Genomic DNA, 23,504 nt, shown 5'->3' on the forward strand with positions numbered 1-23,504 from the left:
CAGAACTGAAATTTGGTGTTTTGGTTTGTCTTTTGTTTTGTCTTTTTTTTTTTTTTTTTTTTTAAATCAAAGTTGCCTACTGACAAACATCATGCTGAAGGCTGAGCATCTCTCTTGTTCATTACCAAAACCCAAGGAATGATCATAGAATCATCAAACAGTTTAGGTTGGAAGGGACTGTGGCAGCCATCTGGTTAAACCCTTGCAGGGCCATCAGGACCACGTTGCTCTGGGGGCATCATCCAATCAAGGTTTTAAATATCTCTGAGACTGGAGACTCTGCAGCCTCTGTGAGCAAGCATCTTCCAGTGTTTGACCACTGTTATAGTGAAAAATTATTTCCTGATGCCTAGTTGGGATTGCCCATGTTCCAGCTTGTATCCATTGCCTCTTGTCCTTCCACTGTGCATCTCCATCTTACCTTCACCCTCCAGTTGGGTAGCTGTAGACCTAAATGAGGTCCTCATTTAGCCCACCCTTCTCCAGTCTGAGAAAACCCCATACCATCAGCCTCTCCACGGATGTCATGTGCATCAACCCTCGACTATCTTATATGGAGAAAATAAAAGTAGTATTTTATTTTAGTTAGCCAGGTTATGCTGTTTACCTTGGTGGAAGTGATCTGATTTTTTTATTATTCTTCTTCAGGGCAAAAGGGGTAAATTTAGTTTTTATGCCCTTGCAGGGCCTAGTGCTTTCCAAACCTGTGGTCTTTGGGCTCTGGCAGTTTGTTCCTCACTTCTAAGGAGGCCAGGAAAGGTAATAAAGAAATGTAAGGGTGTTGCCAGTAAACGGAAATTATGGATATGCGCAGCTTAAGTAGAAATATTTTTAAGGGATTGAATCTTTGAAAAAGGTTGAAAACCTTTTCTGTGTATAAATTCATGTTATTTCCCCAAGTAGGACAGAAGAAGCAGACAAACTTGGATCCAGAGTCTTAACTGCTGAAAGTGATGGTACTCTTGGAAAGAGCCTGCTTTTTGGGACATTTGCAATGTTTAGCAGAGGTAACAGATGTGCTCAGATATCTCAGTCAAAAGTAAGGGCCAAGCTGAACTAGACAGTGTATGGATATATCATGAGGAAGTGAGGTCATAGTTTTTAGAAGTGACAAGAGCACAAACAATCGGAGCAGGGGGAAGGTAAGAGGTTTTAAAAGTGAGAACGTTTTCAGCAGAGGGGTGAAACTTGAAGCTTATCATAGATCTTTTGATTGGGAAAAATCATGAAGGCACAAGGATGTTCTCATGGTAATGTTTTCATTAATGTAAAATTAACCTGTAAGGCTGCTCTGTCCTTGTTGAAAAGTTTAGATAGGGCAGTGAAGTTGGAAATAAAAAAACAAAACAAAACAAAACAAAATCCCCCCCAAATGGATTTTGTTCAGTAGCTAGTGCCTCTGTCTTGAAAGGGAATGCATGCTGAACTTTTTGTTAGGATTCATGCTGGACTTTGTGGTTTGCTGGGGGCTTTTGGGGCATTTTTTGGTTCTTGTCGTCTTTAAAGTCTACTTACAACATCTGAAAGACATTTGGTTAGCAATCCTGGTCTTAATCTCACCTCTGTGTCCAACAGGTGCTATACAGACTTTGTTGCTTCTTCCAACCACAACACATATGTGGTTCACATCTGGACAGAAGGAGTCATGTTTAGTGGGAGACTCCAGCATCCTGCTTCTCTGCGCTGCTGTGGCTGCCCCTAAGGGTGCTGGCACTCCCTTGGGGCTGTCGCAGTACAGTCTCTTTTCTGCCTGGAGATGTGCCGAGTCAACCAATTCATCTTATGCGGGCATCCCAACAAATATCATAACCTTTTGCTTTCCATTGATGTGTTCCAGATGTTAGTATGTTACCTGGAGGTGGAAAACCATTGTGAAGGCATCTATTTTTGATATATGTGGAGCTTTATTGCACTTCTTTAAATGATTGGTTTGTACTACAAAAAGAAACGCTCTGATTTTTGAAACTTTTTTAATGACTTATGAGCAGTGTTTTCTGAACAACTGAATGTAGATGCACACCAGTATCAGATTGGCATGCATGTGTTGTATGGTATCTTGTCAGAGATCAGAAGAACTACTCAGAAGCTGTTCCAGTTCAGTGGGTCAAAAATCCACTTTTTATGAAAGGCTAACTGTAGATTTGCACGATTGACTATAAGGGCTCCAATTTTAACAGACAGAGGTAACAGAGAGCACTTCCAGTTGGTAGGATAATAGAATACTACATGCTCAGATGGCTAAAATGTTGTGCTTTCTGCTGCTACTTCATGCTACTTAAAAAGAAAAAAATAGGGGTAGAAAAGGTGGGAAAAAGCCAATTTGAGAGTAAATTTCAACTATACAAGATCACTCTTTGGTTAACAGTAAGCTGAGGGTTAGCCATCTTTCATACAGCTGCATATTCTCTTAGGAAAAAAAAAAAAAAGCCCAACATGATTACTAGGCAGCATTTGGGGATGAACCAGAAGCTTCCACACCAGAATATATTTAAAACTGTGGCAGCAGCAGTATACCACTTTAAGCTTGATTTTTATTTTCATTTTTTTCCCATCCCCTTTTCAAATTGTCCTGGAATTACAGATTAGAAGGTGAAAACTTCAGCAGGCCCTAAGAGCTAGGAAAGTGTTTTGTTATTACAAATTTTAATATGAAATTTCAGATAGCAAAATACACATACTTTTGCAGTGTGTGTCATTTAGTTTTCTAAATTGGAAAATCTGCTGTTACCTAGCAGTTAATGACTATTTTTTTCCAACATTTGGAATGCAGGACCTGATTTGATAAGCTGATAAAAGAAAACAAAACTGAGAACATGTTGGAAGTGCTCAAAGTGAAAATTACAGTTTAGGTAGGTTTGGGGGTAGATAGTTAGACATTTTAATTGAACTAAAATAGTTTTATACTAATACGGTACTGTTGTGGGAGTACATTTTGTGGTGCATTTGAAAGTGAAGTATTTAAGTGGGGGAAAATGTATGTTAATGCTTTGCAAGAAAGTGATTTTTTTTTTTATACCATCTATCTAAGCAAAATAGCTGTTAAAGAAATAGAGCTCTCAAGTCTGTATTGGAGAGTAACGTGTAAAGTTTAGGTTAATGTCTTGGAGCCAGGAGTTTTCTTTTATCACTTGGGTTGGTATATTAAACTGCTGTAGGCAACAATCATGTGAATTCTGAAGTAAATATGTATTCCTGGACAACTACAGCAAAGTCAGCCCCTGCCAGTATAAAGAAAGGTGTTGAGTCAGCCTGCATTCTGAAAGTCCTGCGTTTTTAACATCTCCATGACAGGGATAACAGAAATGAGTCCAGATGATGATTTCAGTTACCCGCATGGAAACGGGGGCCTTGAATTTGATAGGACAGCTTTGGTTACACACAAGCAACACTGGCTTATGTTAAGCAGCAGAAACCCCTACTTGTCCGTTACAATTCAGCACTAGTCCACAGCTGGACTAGCTCAACATAGCTAAATTGGTTAAAATTACCATTTTTATTATTTGAGTTTAATTTTGTCTTTGGGGATTTTCTCTGAATTTGGAGTAACTAGTCCTATAAAAAAATAAGCTACCACTTACACATGTGTGCACACACACAAAATTATCAAAATAAGTCAATTCAGGTTGTTTTAGGTGTTTATATGCAAGTGTATATGTGCAGCCATATTTTTCAGGTGCATGTGAAACTGATCTTAGTCTAAATGGATTGGGTGCACTAATGGAGGGGTTTGCAGTTTTTTGAATGAATCTGTTTTAAAACAGTAGCACTACCGCATGACAGAGTGCAGATAAATTGCACTGACCTGAGCTGCTATCTTTTTTCAGATCAACTCCCCCCCTTCCTGAGTTGTGTAATAATCCCATTATGTTCAAATTATGTGCTCCATTTCTACTGTGCCATCTTCAGTTTGTGTGTTCTACCAGATACCTTCCTAGTAATATTTTAAGAAGGAAAGAACCTAATTTTTTTTTTTTTTTTTTAATTCAGAATTGCAGAATAGGTTGTCCATGTTTTGCAAGGAATTAAGAGGCAGTGAAAATACAGCATTAAGGTATTATTTCAGGGCTTCTAACCTGTGGAGGAAGTTGGCTGTGACAGTCCTTCCTGTTCTTATTGCTTTGTTGAGGGAAGTTGAAGGGATAAGTACCTTTCCTTTGCAATCCTTAGTAATCAAACTATTCCAATGTATTATTTAATTTACAGCACAGCCCCTATAAAACTATTTCAATCCATTTCCTCGACAAAGCAGCTGGGAGATCACGAAGGTGATTGTAGCACTTGTACTTCCAAAGTGTTGTACCTCTTCTGGGTGAATGGGGATAAATGGGCAACCCAGCCAAGTATTTGGACTACCCATCGTTCCACACCTTAGCTGAGCAGTTGTGATGTGGACATATGTTTTCCACAATAAAAAGTCATCATTGTAGAACAGTCCTAGTGCCAGACCATAGAAGGATGGAAATTAACTAGCTGTGTATTTGAAGTTCACAAAAGTAAATAAAAAAACAACAAAACAAAAACACAGACAAAAAAAAGCCAGCCCAGACCTTAGATAAACCCCAACAATTCCAGTAAAACAAGATAATACAAAATATTATTACTTCAGTATTTTTGACATACATATATGCATGCCTCTGTATACATGTACTTTTGCACAAGTTTATTGTACTTCTTCTGTGGCCAGGAGCATCAAGGGCCGGTGGCTTTGCCGGGCAGGTGAGCCTGCAGCTGAACGAGGGTGCCAAGAGGCCAGGGCATGGGCAGTGACCACCCAGCAAGGGCTGCAGTTCCACGCAGCCTGAGCAAGGACAGCAGAGCAGGTCTGGTGATAGCAACCAGGCTCAGCTGAGAGTCCAGCAAAGGCCAGACAAGCCCGCAGGGACGAGGCAGGTCCGAGGTCAGGCTGCAAAGCCAAGTCAGGAGGTCGGGGTCACCAAAGTGCATGGGCAGGCACAGGCATCCCTGCGGGGTGGCTCAGGCAAGGAGGACCAAGGACCTGAGATGATGTTTCTCCCAGCTGTTTTTTCCGGACTTTGCACAGACCCTGATCCACAGGTTCATGGGTGGGGCATGGGGAAGAGGTTGCAGAACCTGGTGCTGCACTCAGGGTCATGAAGATTATGGAAAAATGTAGAGTTGTTTCAAATGGTCAGTGAGGACCCATTGCAAAGCTTGTGGAAACCATTCTTTTTTCATCTCCACTGAGCTTTAAGTCAGGTCTTGCTTGGCAGTCGGCAAGGTGCTGGGGTTTCCTAGTCACAATCCTGAAACAGCTACTCTTATTAATAGTTTAATTTGACCAGCTGGACTTCCTTCTTTTCCTTTTCTTCTGTGTAGGATTTATTTTACATGACTTTGAAAAAAATGCACTTTTTTATTACAGCCATTTAAAGGAAACTGTTTGCAAATGCATGAACGGAAGTGCTTAACCATTAACAAAACATGATTTTGTAAAGGTATCACCTTTTGTCTGAGCAGAATGACAGGGATTTGCATATTCAGGTTTAAAAAAGCTTATCTCTTTATATTAAAATATCTATTCCACACTCTGCATTAATTTTGCTTCGTTTAATCCAAGTTGTAGCTATAATGCTTTTATGTTCTTCTTCAAGGCCTTAAGTATGATGAATATAGAAGCAGTTACTGGCAGAAGGGTTTGAAAAGGTTATTGGTGCATGTGGAACTCTTGTTAACTTATGATAATTCATGTCTTTTCAAATTTGTCTTTTGTTTTCCTATTTGCAGAAGGTAGCCTGTGTTCTTTACAAAAGTTGCTATTACCATTATTGTCAGGCTAAATCTCATTTTTTATCAAGACCCAAGGTTTTGGTGCAGATTTTCTAGGCCATGCACAAATTTGCTTAAGTGCGTAAAGGTATAACATTCATCATATATAAAATATATATAGCATATAACATATAAAATAAAGCCAATTGTGACAGCTTTTCTGCAGAAATGTTGCAGCTATTTTGTAAGGGGAGTGGGTTTTTTTAGATGATCATGGCATTTTTTCTAGCTATGCATTGAGATAGCATTAACTGCATTGGACTGAACGATGACACTGCATGAAACACTTAGGTACTTGTGCAAATAAGTTTGAAAGAATTTCGGATTTAATACATCAGCTATTTATGTGCTGTAGCCTGTAAAGATTTTAGTAGCTTGTTCTGTCAGGTGACTAGGTGGCATGGGCAACTAATTTTCCCAATAAACTTGATTAATGCGTAGAAGGAGCTGAGAATTTCTGAGTTCTTTTCTTAAATGCAAAATATAGTGGGGGAATGACTTTCAGTTTGCTCCATTTAAAATTTCAAATTATGAAATAGATAATTTTCACTTGGGGAATCCAGTGGCCTTCGTTGTGTCATGAGGGTCTGTGGTTATTCCAAAGCATTCTTTATTTCTGGTTATAATTCTTAATCACAGCATGGAAATGTGAATGCAGTATACTTGTCTGTACAGTAAGCATTTAAGCATAGACACCAGTACACTGGAGAGAAGAAAGTCCCTAGGATCCAAAGGACAAAAAACCCCCACTGTAAACCAGCAGGCAGTTCACTTGGAGAGAAAATAGAACATCTTTTTTGTATAGTGACCAGAAACTAATGACAAGGTATCTATTCTTTACTTAGAGGCAGCACGGGGAAAAACAATTATTTATTATAGAACTTTGCAATTTATTTTAAAATTGAATTTCAAAGTTTAGTTTTTTTTAAAGATTGAAACAAATTGACAGCATGGATTTCTAAAAATGAATATTTAAAATCTTCTCCTTCAACCTGTGGTTTGTTTTGCTTTCCAACAGCTCTGGTTCAAACAATGCAAACACAGAAATGGTTTCTGCTAGCTTTAGATTTTGTGCTCTTACAGCTCCAGACAGTGGAGCATTGACATTTTGTCTTTTCAAAACTAGAACAAACTGTTTTAATGTGCATTTAAAAGCTTCAGTTTACCAAATATTTTGATTAAATATTGTTTTACGATCAAACCACAGTTGCCCAGAGAGGTTGTGGAATCTCCATTATTAGAGATACTGAAACCTCAACTGGACATGGACCTGAGCAACCTGAACTGGTTGGACCTGTTTTGACAGGGGGTTGTACCAGATGACATCCAGATGTCCTTTCCATCACAAATTATTCTGTGACTCTCTGAAACAGGTTCCTTTAAAAAAAAGTCTATACAAACAAAATAACTCCTGGCTACTGAAGGACATTGCTGCTCTTTACTGTGTTTAGTTCAGCAACTTGTGGATAGCCATGGAACTTCAGCTGCAGGTTTAAGGCGAAACTACATTTTAAAATTGTCCATTTTTTATTTTAATACTGGACTCTAGATGATTAGGAGATGATACTGTTAGAACTGAACAATAACTTGGAGTGAGTTCTATTATGTAGTTGGATACATTTTTATGGTTAAATCACAGGCTAAAACACTTAAGGAGCACAAACGGTCTTTAACATCTGAATCGGGCAATCTGACCACAGACAAGACTTGAGTCTGTGACATTGTTGTAGAATGGGTGATGAGACTAGCGAGGAAAACGCTGTCCGCTGAGTGTATATAGGAGTTTGCGAACCATAAGCAGTTGCAAAAAGGAAGTGCAAGGTACGTGTAGAAAGGCAGTAGCAAACAGGATACCATGTCTCATGCCATCAAGGAATCAGTAGAAGCACAGTAGGCAATCTTCCAGTCAGCTCCCTGTGCAGTATAATCCAACGTGCACCCTGTCAGAAAAGCACCTGATATTAGTTGCTGAGATGTATTGACATCAATATACAGTATGATTTTGAAAAGATCAAGTAGTGTAGGGAGTTCTCTTGCTATTGTACTAAATACCTACACTAATGTGGTAGTTTTCCAAGTCATAGCAAAATTTAAGTATACATCTCCTGCTTGGACTGTTCGGAAGGATATTTGTGCTTATATGAACTTCTGAGGCATGCATGTAGCCTTTAATCTCTAAAATAGACAAGGGAATGCAAATGCCCTGGATATATACCTTACTGTATTCCTAGCTGGCTTGATGATGTTTTAAGTTCCATTGCTCTGAGTTCCTTTCCCATTTGTAATGCCAATAATTAAACACTGTATTTAGTCTGAAATTACCATTCTTTTCACTTCGTGATGTTTGATTTTCTTGAGCTGGAATTTTTCTTTTGGGCCACAACTAAGGAGGGTTTACATGGCACAGAGTTGGGGCAGCAAAATGCATTATTCCTTCAAGATAGCTAATGTATGATAACTAATTAAACTAAAATTACAGTGGCATAATCAGAGGACACTCTGTAACTTTCATATGTTAACAAGTTGAAGTAAAGATTGTTGAGGAACCTGGCCCCATTAAAAGGAATTTGAGACTGCTTTTATACTAGCTAAGATTTTCCTATCTCTTACTTGATGCAAGGTAAGAAAGCACCTTTTTTCTCTGACAAAGGCAAATCTGGAATCCAGCCAAACATAGCTTTTGGTAAACAGTGACTTGTTCCTAATCTCATCCAAACAGTAGCAGTGTCTTGCTCTGGGGAAATTCAGGAGATGGAATAGGACAGAAAGAGGAAGCAGATGAGCATCTGATTTCTGTGCAAGAGGCAGGTACTGGAGCTGTTCTGGGAATACCTTCATTCCTCTGGAAGAGCAGAGTGGTCGCTACCAGGCGGAGACAGCCTTCATTTCCTCTTGTTTGCGGACAACACAGTCTGTCTTCTTCATGCTGGTTCCCTTCTTTGACGGGTGGGGAAGGAAGTCTGGCAGAAAGCAGGAACTTTACAGAGGTGATCTCCAATGACATGTGGCAAGGTGCCTCGAGCTGTGTCAGTAGGAAGCATCCTAAATAAAAGACATTCAGTAGAGGGACAGGACTCACCCTGAACTGATTGGCTTTCCCTCCTGTTGCCCTGAGAGCAGAATTTTGCTCCTGGAGAATGCTGGCAGACAAGATCCAAGCTGGCTGTGATGGAGCTTGAAGACGTGAATGAACAATGCTGTCCTGGGGGCACTGTCTGATGTTGCTTGGATAAAATTCTCATAGGACATTAGGGCTTGAAGTTCTGAATTTTAAGAATTTGAGGTTAACTGGGGGCAGTCTTTCTGTTTGTAGGTTAAATCCAACTTGTTCTTTCACCACTGACTTCCTGGGATTTTCCTGGCATGGGCTGAACCAGAAACCAGAACTCAACCTGTGCAAGAGACGGGACCTCATGGCTCCAAGGAGTCGGCTCCCACCTTTGCTTGTGGCACTGGAGTGAGCTGGAAGGCGGCTCCCAGGCCTGCCTGGTAGGCAGAGGCTGGCTCCAGCGAGGTGGCTCCCAGCTTGTTCTGCACACAGGCAGGCACAAAGCTGTGCTGATTTCCTCGCCCCCAGGCACCAGCCATGCTTGGGAACTGGCTTCCAGCTCTGCTGCTTGTAGAGACAGACAGGAGCTCTGGGTTTGGGCTCCTGGTCTTTCTTCCACAAAGCGTGAAGGGAGCAGGAGACCAGCTCCTGGCCCTGCCTGGTGGGTAGGGAGTGGCTCCTGGGAACCAGCTCTCCATGCCTGCAGGAACTAGCAGGAGACAAGAACTGGCTCTTGGCTGGAGTTGCTGGAGGAGTCATATGGCAATTAGGAAGGTATATAGCAGCTGGGAACCTCTGGCCTTGAGCTTGTCTTCAGAAGATATCTTTGCCCTATATTTTTGGCTGAGACAGACTATCACGCTGAAGTGGGCACTGTCACGTGAGACAAGTACTTCCTCAGATCTTGTTGCTGTTTCCATTAGTTAAAATTTGTACAGTCCAGTTGCAGCAATGTATGGTCCTTATTACTGATTGTACAACTTGCTGTATTTCAAATAGTTGTTTCTTCACCAAAAATGCCATGTATTACCAAAAAGTCTGCTAAACCTGTAATAAACCATTGCCCAGTTACAAGTACTGAACTGAATTAAACTATGAAGCTTGCATTTAGGTGTGATTAAACAAACTTGTCGCACTGTCCCCCTCCTTGTGGCAGAGGTCTAGGGTTAAAGTTTGCTTAGTGCTGGAGGTGGTGATAAGTTTTTATTCCTGCCTGCCATGTCCCCCCCATCCCCTGCCCTGCATGTCACTGCTCCTGTAAGGTAACTGCAGAAAAGTGGGTCTTGAAATACTGATATTTTTGTAGTTGATTTGTTTGAATGTGGAGAACTCTGGGAATAATACAAAAGCCTGAATTATAGTGGCACAAAACTTTCGTTGTTAGCAGTTTGAAAAGATTATGCTGAAAATTGGTCAGGTTTAGTCATCTTTTTATAAATTTTCTTTTAATTTTAAGCTTTTCTTGCTTGACTTTGAAACTTGAAATATCTAGTTGAGTCTCTTCTAATCAAATGCTGTGAGTATAAAACTTCACAAATAAAGAGATTATTCAGAGATTGTATTTGTGAGGATGTTCAAAACTTTTCATTTGTTATGATTTTGGGCAAGAAAAAGATCAGGTTTGCTTTACAATATGTTTTTAATTTATATGAACAGTATTGCTTTCCTGTTAGAAAATATCATATTTGTTTTACTTGTATAAATATATGCTTGTATCTATTGTTATTTTATTTTATTATTAAATTAACATTTTTCTTTTCTTCCCAGAGGATGCTAAGCAAGTTTTTGGCCAGACCACAATTCATCAGCACATTCCGTTTAACTGGAATTCAGAGTTCGTACAGCTGCATTTTGGAAAGGATAGAAAAAGACACCTAACATATGCGGAGTTCACCCAGTTTTTACTGGTGGGTCTAATACAATACGGTTTGTCAAAAGTAATAAGAAGAATGCAAGAATCAAAGTATTTGCAAACCTGCCAAATACCATGCTGGTAGGAAGTTGCAAGATGGAGCGACTGTAGGCTTTTACAGTCAGAGTGCTGGACTTTAATAGTGTGTTGACAAAGAGGATATGCTTGTGGTAAAATTCCTGATTCAGGCTAGCTATTTTTTTTCTTTTGTTTTGTTTTTGGCACCTGTGTGCAGAAGGTGATCTTTTCTACACTATTGTGTAGACGGAGACATGAAATCAAAAACCTAGACCTCAAAGTCTGAAAATCTCCTGTATATTTAAATCACATGAGTCAAAGAATGCTAAATAACAGTACTGAACATTTTGGACCCAGTCACCAGAGTAGTATTAAGAAAAAGTACTGTCTGTAAACAGCATGTTTACCAAATTTGTGTTTAATTCAGTGCTGGCATCCAATAAAGATGATGTTTTGCTGCAAGCCCTTTCCACACAGTTCTTTACTTTTGACCGTTTTTGAATTTAGAGTATCTCAGGGAGACGTGGTATATAGAGAATAAAATACAATCTTTCTTTTGCAAGGAATTCTTGGCTATTTACACGTTAGGGTACTTTGTTACAGAAAACAAAATATTGTGCTAATAAAAAAATAAACAGATTATCTGTATTTCAGCAGTACTGTTAAAAATAGTCTTCAGTAGGAAAAGTGATCCTTGAAGTGGTAAAACACGTGAGTTTCTTATTTGTATTCCTTCTGAATACTTAATGCCTGTATTAGTATTTACACTAGAGAGTTTCAAAATGGGAACCTGCTTCAAGACTGCAAGGTTTCTTTTTTCTTGTTTACACAAGTATGTTAGTTCACAGTAGGAGGTGGTATCATTTTGATGAGGAATAATTAAGATAATGCTATTGAGACAAATGTTTCAAATTGACTTTGTAGAACAGAGCGTAATTAACTTCGTATGAAGAGGACGTCAGGTATCACATGATTAAATCGTATTCCCTTAGGTTTTCTATTGACTATTGTAACTCCTAAGTAGCTAAAACATAGACCAGTTTTGTGACAGAACAGTGAACTAGAACTTCTTTGAGATAAAAATGCAAATGTGTTACTTGATTAGGAAAAAAATGTCTCTGGCCACGTGTTCTGGTGTTCATGTATCCTGATTTTGGTGGATTAAAATCACAGTCTTAACAGAGTACCAGTCCTGTTTGCCTCATGCATCTGTTTGTTTAGAGATCTGAGGAAAACCTGAAGAAAAACCCAGAATGAAAAAAGGGACACTTTTTTGCCAAAAAGAGGAGGGAGGCAGGGAGTGGTGAGGGAGGTTAGAGCCACAGGCCTAAAAGAGCCCATAACCTCATCGCTGGGTATTTGGAAGATTTGAGTTCTTTCTTTGTGTCTTTGGGTTCTTTCATGTTTTTTCTTTGAATTAGGAAAAGCAAGAGCTGAGGCAGGAGTTTTCTAACTTTGGAGATGAGTCCTAACTACTAGGCTTTCTCATCCTGTGGAGGGGTGTTCGTCTTTCCTTGTCTAAAAGGACTTTTCTTGGATGTGATCATATTCTGGGGAGAAGTGTATTTGGTTTTGGTGTGTCTTGCCCTGCCTTGTTTGCTTGTGTTTTTTTTTTAACTGTCTCTACTGCAAAAGTGAATCTTAGCTAGGTGCAGTGCAGAGTAAAAGGTTGTGTTGGAACATGTCTGTGGTCCTTATTAGCCAGGCATCTCTTTTGGTGATCATCCATACAGGACAGAAAGAGGGAGGAAGAACACAAACATGGAGAATAAGGATGATGATGCTGGGTGTCCTCTAGAGAGGAGAGATGCATTCAGGAAAAGTTCTAAGGCTGCCAATAAAGATGCTCTCAGCGTTGGCAAGGACTTTCAAATAAATTAATTGTCCTAAGACTCTGCTGAAGTTGTCCGCTATCAGTACAGTCTGTTAGGATGCTCAGTCAGCCACAGTAATTCAGTACATCTATTTACCCACTTTCTAGAACCGTAAGTCTTTGAAACCCAGAGGTTTCCTTGCTGATTCTTGCCTTGCAGCATTGTATTATAGATACTGAAGTTTGAGCACAGAAATGACTCTCAACACAAATTGGAGAGTTAATGTTCACAGGCATAGAAATCTTTCTTTAAGCTCTGTAACCTTTGGTACTCAGTCTTTCCTTCTGACATTCGTGCCTGTGCATGAGTCAGTCTCCTTGGTTTGATGTCTAGACCTTGGACCTTAGACAGCAGGAGACCACAGTGGATACCAAATTACCTTTCTGCATTCCTGATGTGTCAGTGCTCTTTACATTGCACTTAACATGGACCAGATGGTTCTGTAAGGCGTTTCAGGTACTGCTTTGTAAGTACAATGCAATTTGCAACTTTTAATGAAATAATTCAGCTAGATTCAAATTCATTCACGTTGGGTCCTATTATGCCACATAAAGTTGTTACATATTCATTATCTGTTGCAGCATTTGGGCTAATCATCTCATCTGGCAAAGCTGAAGGTACATGGAAAATAATGTTAGTATATGTTATCCATGCACAAGATGAATCTCTTCTGGCTTTAAATAAGAAGAGTTTATATGGGATTCTGAATATTTATATCCTGCCAGTACTTTTTTTTGTCTACAGTAACAGAGATGCCCAAAAGTATAGCATCCAAACTGCTTGGCTCTCATACAGTTAACAATCTATTTGCATCAACCCAGAGCTCAAGGTGTGTTGTACTACCCTGCTTCTCATTTTGATAGCTTAAAATTAGCTCATATATCTCCACTATATATCCGTCACATCTGTATCTGTTTGGTTATGGCCAAGTTCCATCATCACTTAAGTGGCAAGTCTCCTTCAAAAAGAGCAACATTGGCCCCTTTGTCAGCGTGTAAAATCTATTCCGCAGGATGAATTTTAACATATGCTTGTATGTGGGCCTGGTAAATCCATTTCCACGTTGTCTGGGAATTTATTTGTGCCCAGCATATTAGTTGATGAAGTAGTACTCTTTATAATTGAACCCTGGGATCTACACCAGTGGAAAGGCTTGTCCTGTATCTGATGAATCCATTGGGATGGAACCCAAACATAAATTTCTATCTAAGTGGAAAGTAAAGAACCTTTTAATGAGCTGTAAGTGAAAGCTGAGGTAAAATCTCTAGATAGGAAATAATTTCATGAAAATTCTGGTGTCAGCATGCCTGCCATGATGTGCAAATTAATTTTTCACAAAGTCTTATGCTACCTGGGAGTATTCTGGACTTCCAGCACCAAGGGAGAAGCTTGTTTTCTAAGTATATCTAAGTTTACAGGAAGTCTAGTCAGAGAAGGTTCTTTAGGATGTGTAATTTGTATTGCAAAGCAGTGGGGATTGTATTTCTTTAAACCTTAACCTGCCTAGGTAAATAATGTTGGCCTGAAATAGGTGAAACAATAAAAATTATTGCAAGTCAGATAGCATCTCTGTACACTACAACTTTGGTCTATTGTTTTTCAGTTTATTTTTAAGGGAGTATTTTTTATATTGGCTGCGTATACACAGCCTAGGCAATGTTACGAACATCTCATAACAATTTCCCTGATAAATTGCTGGTAGCTACTGAGCCTCATTTTGAAATGCAGTTAGTCATGCTGTGAGATGTCTCAACTTTCAGGCTTGGAGACTGAGGGAATAGATAGCCTTTCTTTTGAGTTAAACACTTTAAGGAGTTTATTACATTGTTATGCAATGTACAGTGATTAGAGAAGTGACATCTGTCTGGGGTTTTTTTGTGACAGACTTTATAGGTGAAATTTAGTTTTAAGATTAAGTGTGTTACCATGTAATGGTCTGCATGTTCTTGTATGCTGTGTCGCTGCCATGGTCCTGGTTTGGGAATGCCACATGGCTGAAGGTCCCTGTGCTTTTTTCTGCTCGGTGCAACTGGAAAATGCATAGCACATCTCAAAATAACTGTAGCCTAAAAAGACCCTACCTTTCTGAGAAGGTGGGATGAGTCTTCTGTATCTATTTGCAGTATGCTTAAACCATTTCGTTTCTAAGCTAAGGAGGAGGTGCGCATAGGGAGCTCCAGAAGACTGACATCATCCTATTCAGAGTTTTGTCTTGCTGCCTGTCTACAGCTAAGCGGCTCTTTCCTAGCTGATGAGAGTACGGGCAAATGGCAGCATGGTCCTTGACCATGTGTTTAACCAAGTGGGATAATTTTTTCTCTAGTGGCTTCCACACGTACCAAGAAGATTGAAAGGAATCATGTTAGCAAGGAGAGGATGGGGTGTTTTGGCTTGTACTTCAGCTGTACAGCCTTTTTGCAATTAGCTGGGTGATGACAAGAAACATGCACTTAACGTATCTCTCTGGAACGTGAGCCCCGCTTTGCTTCTGCGGCTGAGACATCGCTGTCAGCCAAGGTCCCACCAATGGTATGCATACCTCCAAACTCACTGGTGGGTGTACGCAGATGGTAGCAGACTGGACTTCTGCAAGTGGTGTCCAGGTTTTTTACTGCATTTTAGTGCTGGATTCTGCTAGCACAACACTGCCAGCAGTTTCAGTGGTTAGAACAAATTGAGAGAAGAGAAGAAAGCAACATTCACAGTTGCCCATGTAATCCTTCTGCTAAATTCAATTTATTTTTTCTTTGGTGATGCTGCCACTTAATGAAAAACATTTTTGCTCATTTGTTCATACGTTTCCACCTGCCAGGTGGTGAGTATTTAGGGATACAAGAGTTATTATACCTAACTCCTCTTCAGAGCGCTCTGCCTCCCGAGTAGCTGCCTGCCTCAAGCTGACGAAGGTTTTTTGTGTTCTTGTGCTCCTCCCACCGTAAACCTCCCAAAATTGTTTGCTTCCAAATTTCTGTTGAAATTAAAGTCACAATTGGAGTGAAGCAAGAGCTTACATGGCTGCATCCAGCCAGAGTGAATGTTATTGCTGAATTGTAACACCTCCACATAGGGGGCTGTAATGTAAAGGAAACGTGACAGAACTGAAATTGTAACACTGCAAATTATAACCCCCACAAGCGTTTCTCATGAAAAGAAGAAATTTCTGAATAATTCCATGAGTGAAATGCAATGTTGAAACACTCATCAGTCCTTCCCCGCCCCCCTTTCCTCTTCCTGCCTGATATATTAGGAGGTTTTCATCATACCTTTCAGGTCAGGGTACAGTGTTTTAATTAGAAATTAGGACTAAAATTGGGTAGGTCAGGAGGCTGAAATGAAAAGACAAGCATGGTTTGAGTGGCAGCGTGCGTCGGTGGCCGTGGCATGAGCAGAAGGAGGATGGCAGCTGCAGGCCTCTGGCAGGTCTGGTCTTATGCTGGCTGAACTTGCCTTTTGCCCTTCACTCTCTATTCCCTTGAATGCTGCTGTGAGATAAATATCAGCTTACAGGAGACCATGTTCATCATGCTGGTGATTCTTGACTAGCCTGAGTCTTGTCGTAGTATGACTTTTAAGGCATATATTTGCAAATATAATGGAAAGCATAGAATAGTCATGGTTCACTGCAAGACTACTTGCTTAGTATTGCTGACATACTTTTGCTCTGATTCCATTTTCTGAATAACTGATTATGAATATGTATTCAGACTAAGCGCTGTATTTCCAGTGAAGAAGGTTTTCTAAGCTTTGAAATTTAAAGGGAGGACATGGCAATGATTTGTTTTCCTCCATTCAGCAAAGAAATATAGATTGGGAAGTCTGTCTACATCACCAAAATCAAACCTATTTCTGGTTTTGACAAACCTGTACAACTGAACAAAAAGTTCATATGTATTATCAAGTTACTATCTGTGCAGGATTGTTCCTTTTGAATGGAAAATAAAAAAATATGAAAGTAGTCTAACTAATTTATGAAGAAAGGGTGAAGGTCACAGTAGGAAAAGATATGATTTTGAGAGATTAAATGCCTTTTTTTCTCCCCTCTTCTCTCACGGGTACATTTGAATCACATAATGAGGTTATCAGGCGGTTGCATCAGATAATGCTTGTGATTGATCTCTGCCTGTTACTACTGCTGAAATATTGAGAACTGATTTTTAGTCAGTCACGATACAAAGAGTTCTAAATTAAACTGCTGGTGTCTTTTGTAGACAAATAACTTTGTTTTAAATGAGGATGCTTTTTGAGGGAATACTTTCAAGATTAGTGGGTGTCTACGTGGAAATCTGATGATTGCATTGTCCCGTTCAAGGAGTACCAAATGCTTCTACAGAAAGTATTTTGACCTGCTGTGACACATGCAATAAAGTGGACAATACACATCATGGAACACTTTAAGGTTCATGAGTGGGAGATTACCTGCACTGGTATGTTGATACGTGCTCTCTGTTTCTCAGTTAAATGAATTTCATGACCTAATGTCCAGACAGCAGAGAAATCATGATGATTGTCCTAGGTATTGAGCTCAATGATGAGACCATATATGCCACCAATAGAAAAGGCTGAAAGTTACACATACAATATCCAATTAAAATTAGATTACATGTAATGGTGTTTTGTTAAGTATGAGATATCCTGTAGGGCTGCATTATATAAAATCTAACTATTAAGGTAATGATTTTGAATCTAACTTTTTTTTTTTTCCATATGTTTTCAGGAGATACAGTTAGAACATGCAAAACAAGCTTTTGTGCAGAGAGACAATGCTCAGGCCGGAAGAGTCACAGCTATGGACTTCAGGGACATTATGGTCACTATCCGGCCACACATGCTGACACCATTTGTAGAAGAATGTCTAGTAGCTGTGAGTAGTTCTTGTATCCCAACTGGGAAAGATGTGGAACATAGATGTGGGATTCCTTTTTTATGTACCTTGCCACTATAAGTGGCATGTAGTTCAGCTTATGGATGCGTGCTTTTAAGTTCAGCAGTTACTATGTACACATATGAAAGTCAACCCTTATTGCAGAATATGTATCCTCAATGTTCCTGATCTCCTGAGACAAAAGACAAAGCAGGTAGATGGACCTTAGTAATGGCCTACAAATGTAGAGTTTCCCTGACTATTTCCAGTCATTCCATCTTAGCAGCCTGTGTCAAATATGTCAAAATGCCATTGCATCCCACTTAGGAAGTCATCTTCAAAGGACTTGCTTTGTAGTGTCAATTCTAAGCTCCTGAGTGTAATTTCCCAGTGCCTGGAACAGTGTATGAACTGGAACATCACCCGAGAACATTCACTGTCTATTAACTGATAATCGTTACACTTGAGTATACACTTTTTTCAGCTTGACATGCATAAACCAAATTAAATATTACAATTCTGCAATTTCACTGAAGAAAAAAAAAGTGTACGTTTGGTTTTGACCACAGTTTCTAATCTTGGGAATTTGCAGTAGCACTTTCCAAGTAATCTGAAGTCTGGCCATATCGAGGTTTAAAGAAATCTGTTCTGCTTTGACTTTCAAGGGAGAATTCCAGGGAGATGTGTGAAGTGATGAGAACTGCAAACTCTGGACAGAATATTGGAAGAAGCATACAGCAAAAAGCATAGCCAGAAGACTTAGGGCCTGACAATGAGATCTGATACTTTCTTCCTCAGTTCTCTCCCCAGCCTTGTTATCAGCTTTCCTGGGTCATATATTATCTCATAAAACATAGATAAGATTTTTGATTCTCCTTCAAGGTCAGTTAAATTTTGGCAAGCTTATGCATTGTTTTCAGAAATTTACTTGATCACCAATGTTATACTTTAAATAGAGAATTGATCCAATAATTTTTCTGTGTGCAGACCCCAACACCACTTTGAAATAAAGATTTAGGCTCAGTTCTCATTTGAGAATGAATAACTGTTTGAACCTTACTGTTCCCATTTTGTTTGACTGCCTGATATAAGCCTGAGAGCTTACTGCTGGTTTTCCATGACTTGAAATGCCTGTGAATTTAAATGTTTCAGTTGACCTTTTTCAGAATATGTTTTGATTTTCTTGAAATTTTCTGTGTAGTAATATACTTTACATGTAGAAGTAGATTTCCTCGTTACTAGAAATAAGCCAACTTATGAAACATTTCCAACTGAAGCAGTACTGAAACTTGAACTTTGTAAATTACTACTGGTTATGTTGTTATAATCCTGCATATGTATTTGTTTAGGTTTGTAGGGTGGGGAGAGTTTTACATTCTGGTCATGATTAGTTTCAGTAACATAAGAATCTTTCATAGGTTTCTTTATTTTGCAGTTTTTTTAGAAAAGCAACCCTGTGCTACTGTTTCTCTTGTAAAATAACATTGTTTGAAAACCTTTATTTCAAGATTTTTCTTAGCCTTGTAACAGTCTCTTTTCTCTGTTCTTCTTTTACGTCTCTACTCTAGGCTGCTGGAGGTACCACTTCCCATCAGGTCAGCTTTTCCTATTTTAATGGATTTAATTCTCTCCTTAACAACATGGAGCTCATTAGAAAGATCTACAGTACTCTGGCTGGAAATAGAAAAGATGTGGAAGTCACTAAGGGTTGGTAGAAATGTTTGCAGTCTGGAAGTTTCCTTGGGCATTTGGTTGGGACGGGTGGAAGGAAAGACCTCATCTGTATGCTTTTAAATCAATGGGAGGGGGAAAAAGCCTGCCTCGTTAGCATTCCTTGGTACGCCACTCAGTTTTGTACACTCCTGTTGGAGTCCACCCTCCAGGTTTTTCATTTTGTTTCAATCAGAAAAAGGTCCTAGTAAACCGGCAGTGGGGGCAGGGTGAGGAAAGTATGTAAAGATATTTAAAAGTTTAAAAAACTTCCTAGGACTCCTGCCAAATTGGCAGCCTATTAAAGTGACCTTCAAGGGTAGTTGAAGAATTCCATAAACTTGTATTGGCGGCACAGTAAGCTGATCTACAAGCTTGGAACAAGATGTTATCTGCTGTATCTAACCACTTTTATAGAGAATTCCCTGTGCAACGCCAGAGTTTCATTAATGTGGCCTACTGGGACTATGCATGAAAAGTTCCACATCTTTTGACTCCTGGGTTTTTTTTCTGTTTGCTTTTTATTTCACTTTTTTTCCCTCTGACCCGCAACTGATTGATACCGTATGTCAAATATCCTAAATCCTGCTGATAGCACTAAGCTTTAAGACCCAAGAGTTGTACTTATGTGCATGAACGATAGACCATTTAAAACATCCATTTATATAGTGGCAGGAACACTTTTGTGGTGGGTCACTTTTATTCCCCTTCTCCCTCCCCCACCAGAGTCTTCTACTTAATACTAAAATATAAAGCAACTCTGGGGTGCTCTGGAGTATTTGTTCTGGTTTGATCAGTTCTTCTTTTCTGTACTTTTGTTCTGTTGCAGAGGAGTTTGTTCTGGCAGCTCAGAAATTTGGTCAGGTTACACCCATGGAAGTTGACATCTTGTTTCAGTTAGCAGATCTATATGAACCACGGGGGTAAGTGGAGAATTACCTGTCCTCCTCTCTTGCCTTTTCTCCTCTCTCCTTCTTGGAAGGAGTGGGAGGTGGTGTTGGGGAACAGGTGAGTGGAGTGTAGTGGTCACGTGCAGGTAACTTCTTGTGATCTGAAAACCCATCTCTAAGCAAACGCTGAGCTGAATTAATTTCCTCAGGCGCATGACGTTAGCTGATATTGAAAGAATTGCTCCTCTGGAGGAAGGGACATTGCCCTACAACCTGGCTGAGGCTCAGAGGCAGGTAAGAACAGAAGCCAGCATGATACTATTATCTGTTTCCAGTGCCAGGTAAACAGATAGCCAGCCTCCTTCTGTGTTGCTAGCTAAGTTGCTTTTCTCTTATGTTCTGTCATATCTGTGAGGAATACCTTCTTGTTAGAATTTTTAACCTGTGTCACGTCCTCTCCATCTCTTCTCTGTGCCCCTTTCTCTTGGGCTGCATTTTGACAGGTTAAATGTAATTTACTTTGGAAAGATAAAATGTATATGAGTGTCATCCAACCATTCAGTAAATATTAGGTGTATACCTAATTAAGGTGTTTATGTTTTGTGATTCTGTTGCGCTCTGTTCTTTTTAATGAGGAAAGAAGACTTCCTGCTTCGAATATGGATGGTAAATCTAGCCTACTAAATGGCAGCCCTTGTTCTGAACACACATGCATGTTACCAGCTTCAGAGTATTCTCTGCTTTGCCTTATGCTCTGCTGAATATCAAAATAGGAGAGATTACGTTTAGTCTACCATCACAGTTTCAGTAAAAGCATTAATATTCTCTGCATTTCCAAAAACTAAAGGATATTGACTTTCAGTGGTATAACAGAAAATGAACTTTTGTTGTGTTTGAGGCAAAAAGAAATAGGAGTGTTCTTTAAATGTCAAACCTGTTGATTTTTTAGCTTTCATATTATTTTAGCATATCTTATATTTTTATTGACACAAGTTTCTGTACAGATAGATTAAAAACTAACCCTCTGTTTCTGTTTCTCTCTTTCTCTGTCTCTATTTTAAGGCAGTCTTAACTTTGTGTCTTGTGAGACTACGGGGTTTTTTGTTGGTTTTTTTTTTTTCCTGCTCTGGGTCTGTGCGGAGACGCCAGTTTGACCACAATGAGTTGATGCAGGCTACATTTTTAGGACTACCAGGCCATAAGCCAGGCCTGTGTGTGTGTGTACACATGCGTCTCCTTTGCTTCTCTTTCTTCTTCTTCTCCTTCCCCTACATGTGGACACCCCCACCACTGGGGGGTACAGACAGTATCTAGGGTGGCGGTTTTCTGTTTGTTTGAGCAGTGACTAAATGTTGACTATGCTGGGATGAGTTCAAATGAGTTGGCTCCCAAAAGCTCACCATCTATTCCTAGAAGACTCCTAAAGGAGTTAAAAGCATTTGCATTGGACTGAATATCAAGTAACATAAGTTACAATAGGTGGCAGTAAAATGTAGCCAAAAATGCGATGGCGAGAGTAGCAGCTTCTTCAATTTTTGCTTTGGGGCCACTATCTTTGCTTGTATGATTTATGCCATTTTAAGAGGCTAGGACATATGAACCTGCTTAAATCTGACCATTTCTTCTGCATACGTGTTCTACCTTTTCATTTTTCCATCCAATTCCTTTTTAATGTCAGCTGCTTGATGCTGAGACTGAAAAGATTTTTCAGCTGCATTGATACCTTCAATTTATTTTCTCTCCAACTCCAGCTACATTGGAATATCAGCTAAAACATAAACACATTTTCAGGAAAAAAATGTATCCGTATTTTTATTTTGTCCTTTTACCTGTAGTATCCTAAAAAAAAGTATTACAAAAAGTGTTAGTAAGTATGGAAGACGTAACGCCCTTGCAGAACTTCTGTTTTCCTAATTCTTTTCTTTCATTAGATAGCAATTTTAAATCTGGAGCACTTCTGAAATTTATTTTTCATTGGGTGGAATTTAGCACTCATAGACTGTGAGCAAAATGAAATTGCGGGGGTGCTTTATGAAACTTTCTTTTCCTTTAGCTAATATGTATGAACAGTGCTTGCATACTTGTTTTGATAGCCCGAGAAGTAATAGGTATACCTGGTTTTGGCGACAGTAGAAAGAAATTCCAAACTGGAGTTGCTTTTAGCTGTAGAAAATTCATTACTTAAGGTGCAATATGTGTGCCCTCATATGCACATTTGGATCATTGATTTTGGAGTTGTCTAATTTTGTTGTAGAATCAGTCTTTCTTTTCTTTGCTGTTCCAATCTGAAGAGGCTACATTATATGGCACTTAGAAAATCCTCAGTGTATTGTGGGATTTTCTCCAGGTGTCTTTATACTTATATCTGTCTGATCATGAGATGTTCTCTCATGAACTACAATGTTCTGATTATTTTTCTTGTCTTTTGTTTTAAATCCTGCCTTGACAGAAAGCTCCAGGCGATGTGTCTCGACCTGTTCTCATCCAGATTGCAGAATCAGCGTACAGGTTTGCCCTTGGTTCAGTTGCTGGAGGTTAGTCGTGGCTGAGCAAAAGAATATTCATCTTCACTGTTTAGGTTTTTTCTTCTTTTCTTCTGCCCTTCTTCCCCTTCTGCCGTTCATTTAAGTGTGGAAGGCTTCTCAGTCTTTCCCTTGAAGCCGTGTCTAAGGGATGGGATGACTGTAAGGTGGAAGGGGAAGAGGTTATCTGGTCTATGAGAGGTTTGGAATTTACGAGCCATTGGAGTTTGCAGGTGGTGTTGCTATCTGATTTGTCACCAAACCAGTTTCAGAAGAATCAGATTAATAATGAGGTAGGGCCAGGAAGTGCTTTTGGTTAAAACTGTGGGAAGTAGTTTAATGTATCCAGAATATGTTGTGGAGGAAAAAGATAGAACTGATATTTGAGATATAAATGTGGAAGATGACAGTTGCAGTCAAACACTGCAAATGCAAAATCATGTTTTCTTATAGCTTGATTTTTATTTGCAGCTGTTGGAGCCACTGCAGTCTACCCAATTGATTTGGTAAAAACTCGAATGCAAAACCAGCGCTCTACAGGCTCTTTTGTGGGAGAACTTATGTATAAAAATAGCTTTGATTGCTTCAAGAAAGTGCTGCGTTACGAAGGTTTCTTTGGGCTTTATAGAGGTAAGTTTAAAAGGTGGTATATACTAATAAGAGTTCAGTGGAACTCTGGATTTTTAAGCCTATTTTGTTAAGACTTCAGTTTTGCCTCGCTTGTGCTTTTGCTTCTATTCTGCATAGGTGAAGAGTTTGCAAACTTCTTGATAATTAAAACCTCATTGTAATGTGAGTATTTTTGTAGAACTTTTCTGTCCTTTCCTTCCTCATCTGCAGTAGGGCAACAACAGCAGTTTCCTACAGCAAAAGTATACTGT

The 23,504-nt window shown here is 39.4% G+C and overlaps 1 protein-coding gene across 4 annotated transcripts in view; it reads left to right on the top strand.

The window, feature by feature from the left end:
• The window catches only part of SLC25A13 (solute carrier family 25 member 13), a 102,300-nt gene that overhangs the window by 39,950 nt on the left and 38,846 nt on the right, over positions 1–23,504 (top strand). For all 4 annotated transcript variants that reach the window (XM_087758068.1, XM_087758133.1, XM_087757987.1 and 1 more), the window contains 7 exons: positions 10,604–10,743; positions 17,355–17,501; positions 19,070–19,208; positions 20,041–20,134; positions 20,311–20,395; positions 22,551–22,635; positions 23,095–23,253. In XM_087758068.1, the coding sequence (XP_087614194.1) occupies positions 10,604–10,743; positions 17,355–17,501; positions 19,070–19,208; positions 20,041–20,134; positions 20,311–20,395; positions 22,551–22,635; positions 23,095–23,253 (849 nt within the window). The remainder of the gene's footprint in view (positions 1–10,603; positions 10,744–17,354; positions 17,502–19,069; positions 19,209–20,040; positions 20,135–20,310; positions 20,396–22,550; positions 22,636–23,094; positions 23,254–23,504) is intronic.

This window comes from Nipponia nippon, unplaced genomic scaffold (assembly GCF_047370975.1).
Source record: "Nipponia nippon isolate SJK-2023a ecotype South Korea unplaced genomic scaffold, ASM4737097v1 scaffold_1, whole genome shotgun sequence".
Lineage (NCBI taxonomy): Eukaryota > Metazoa > Chordata > Aves > Pelecaniformes > Threskiornithidae > Nipponia > Nipponia nippon.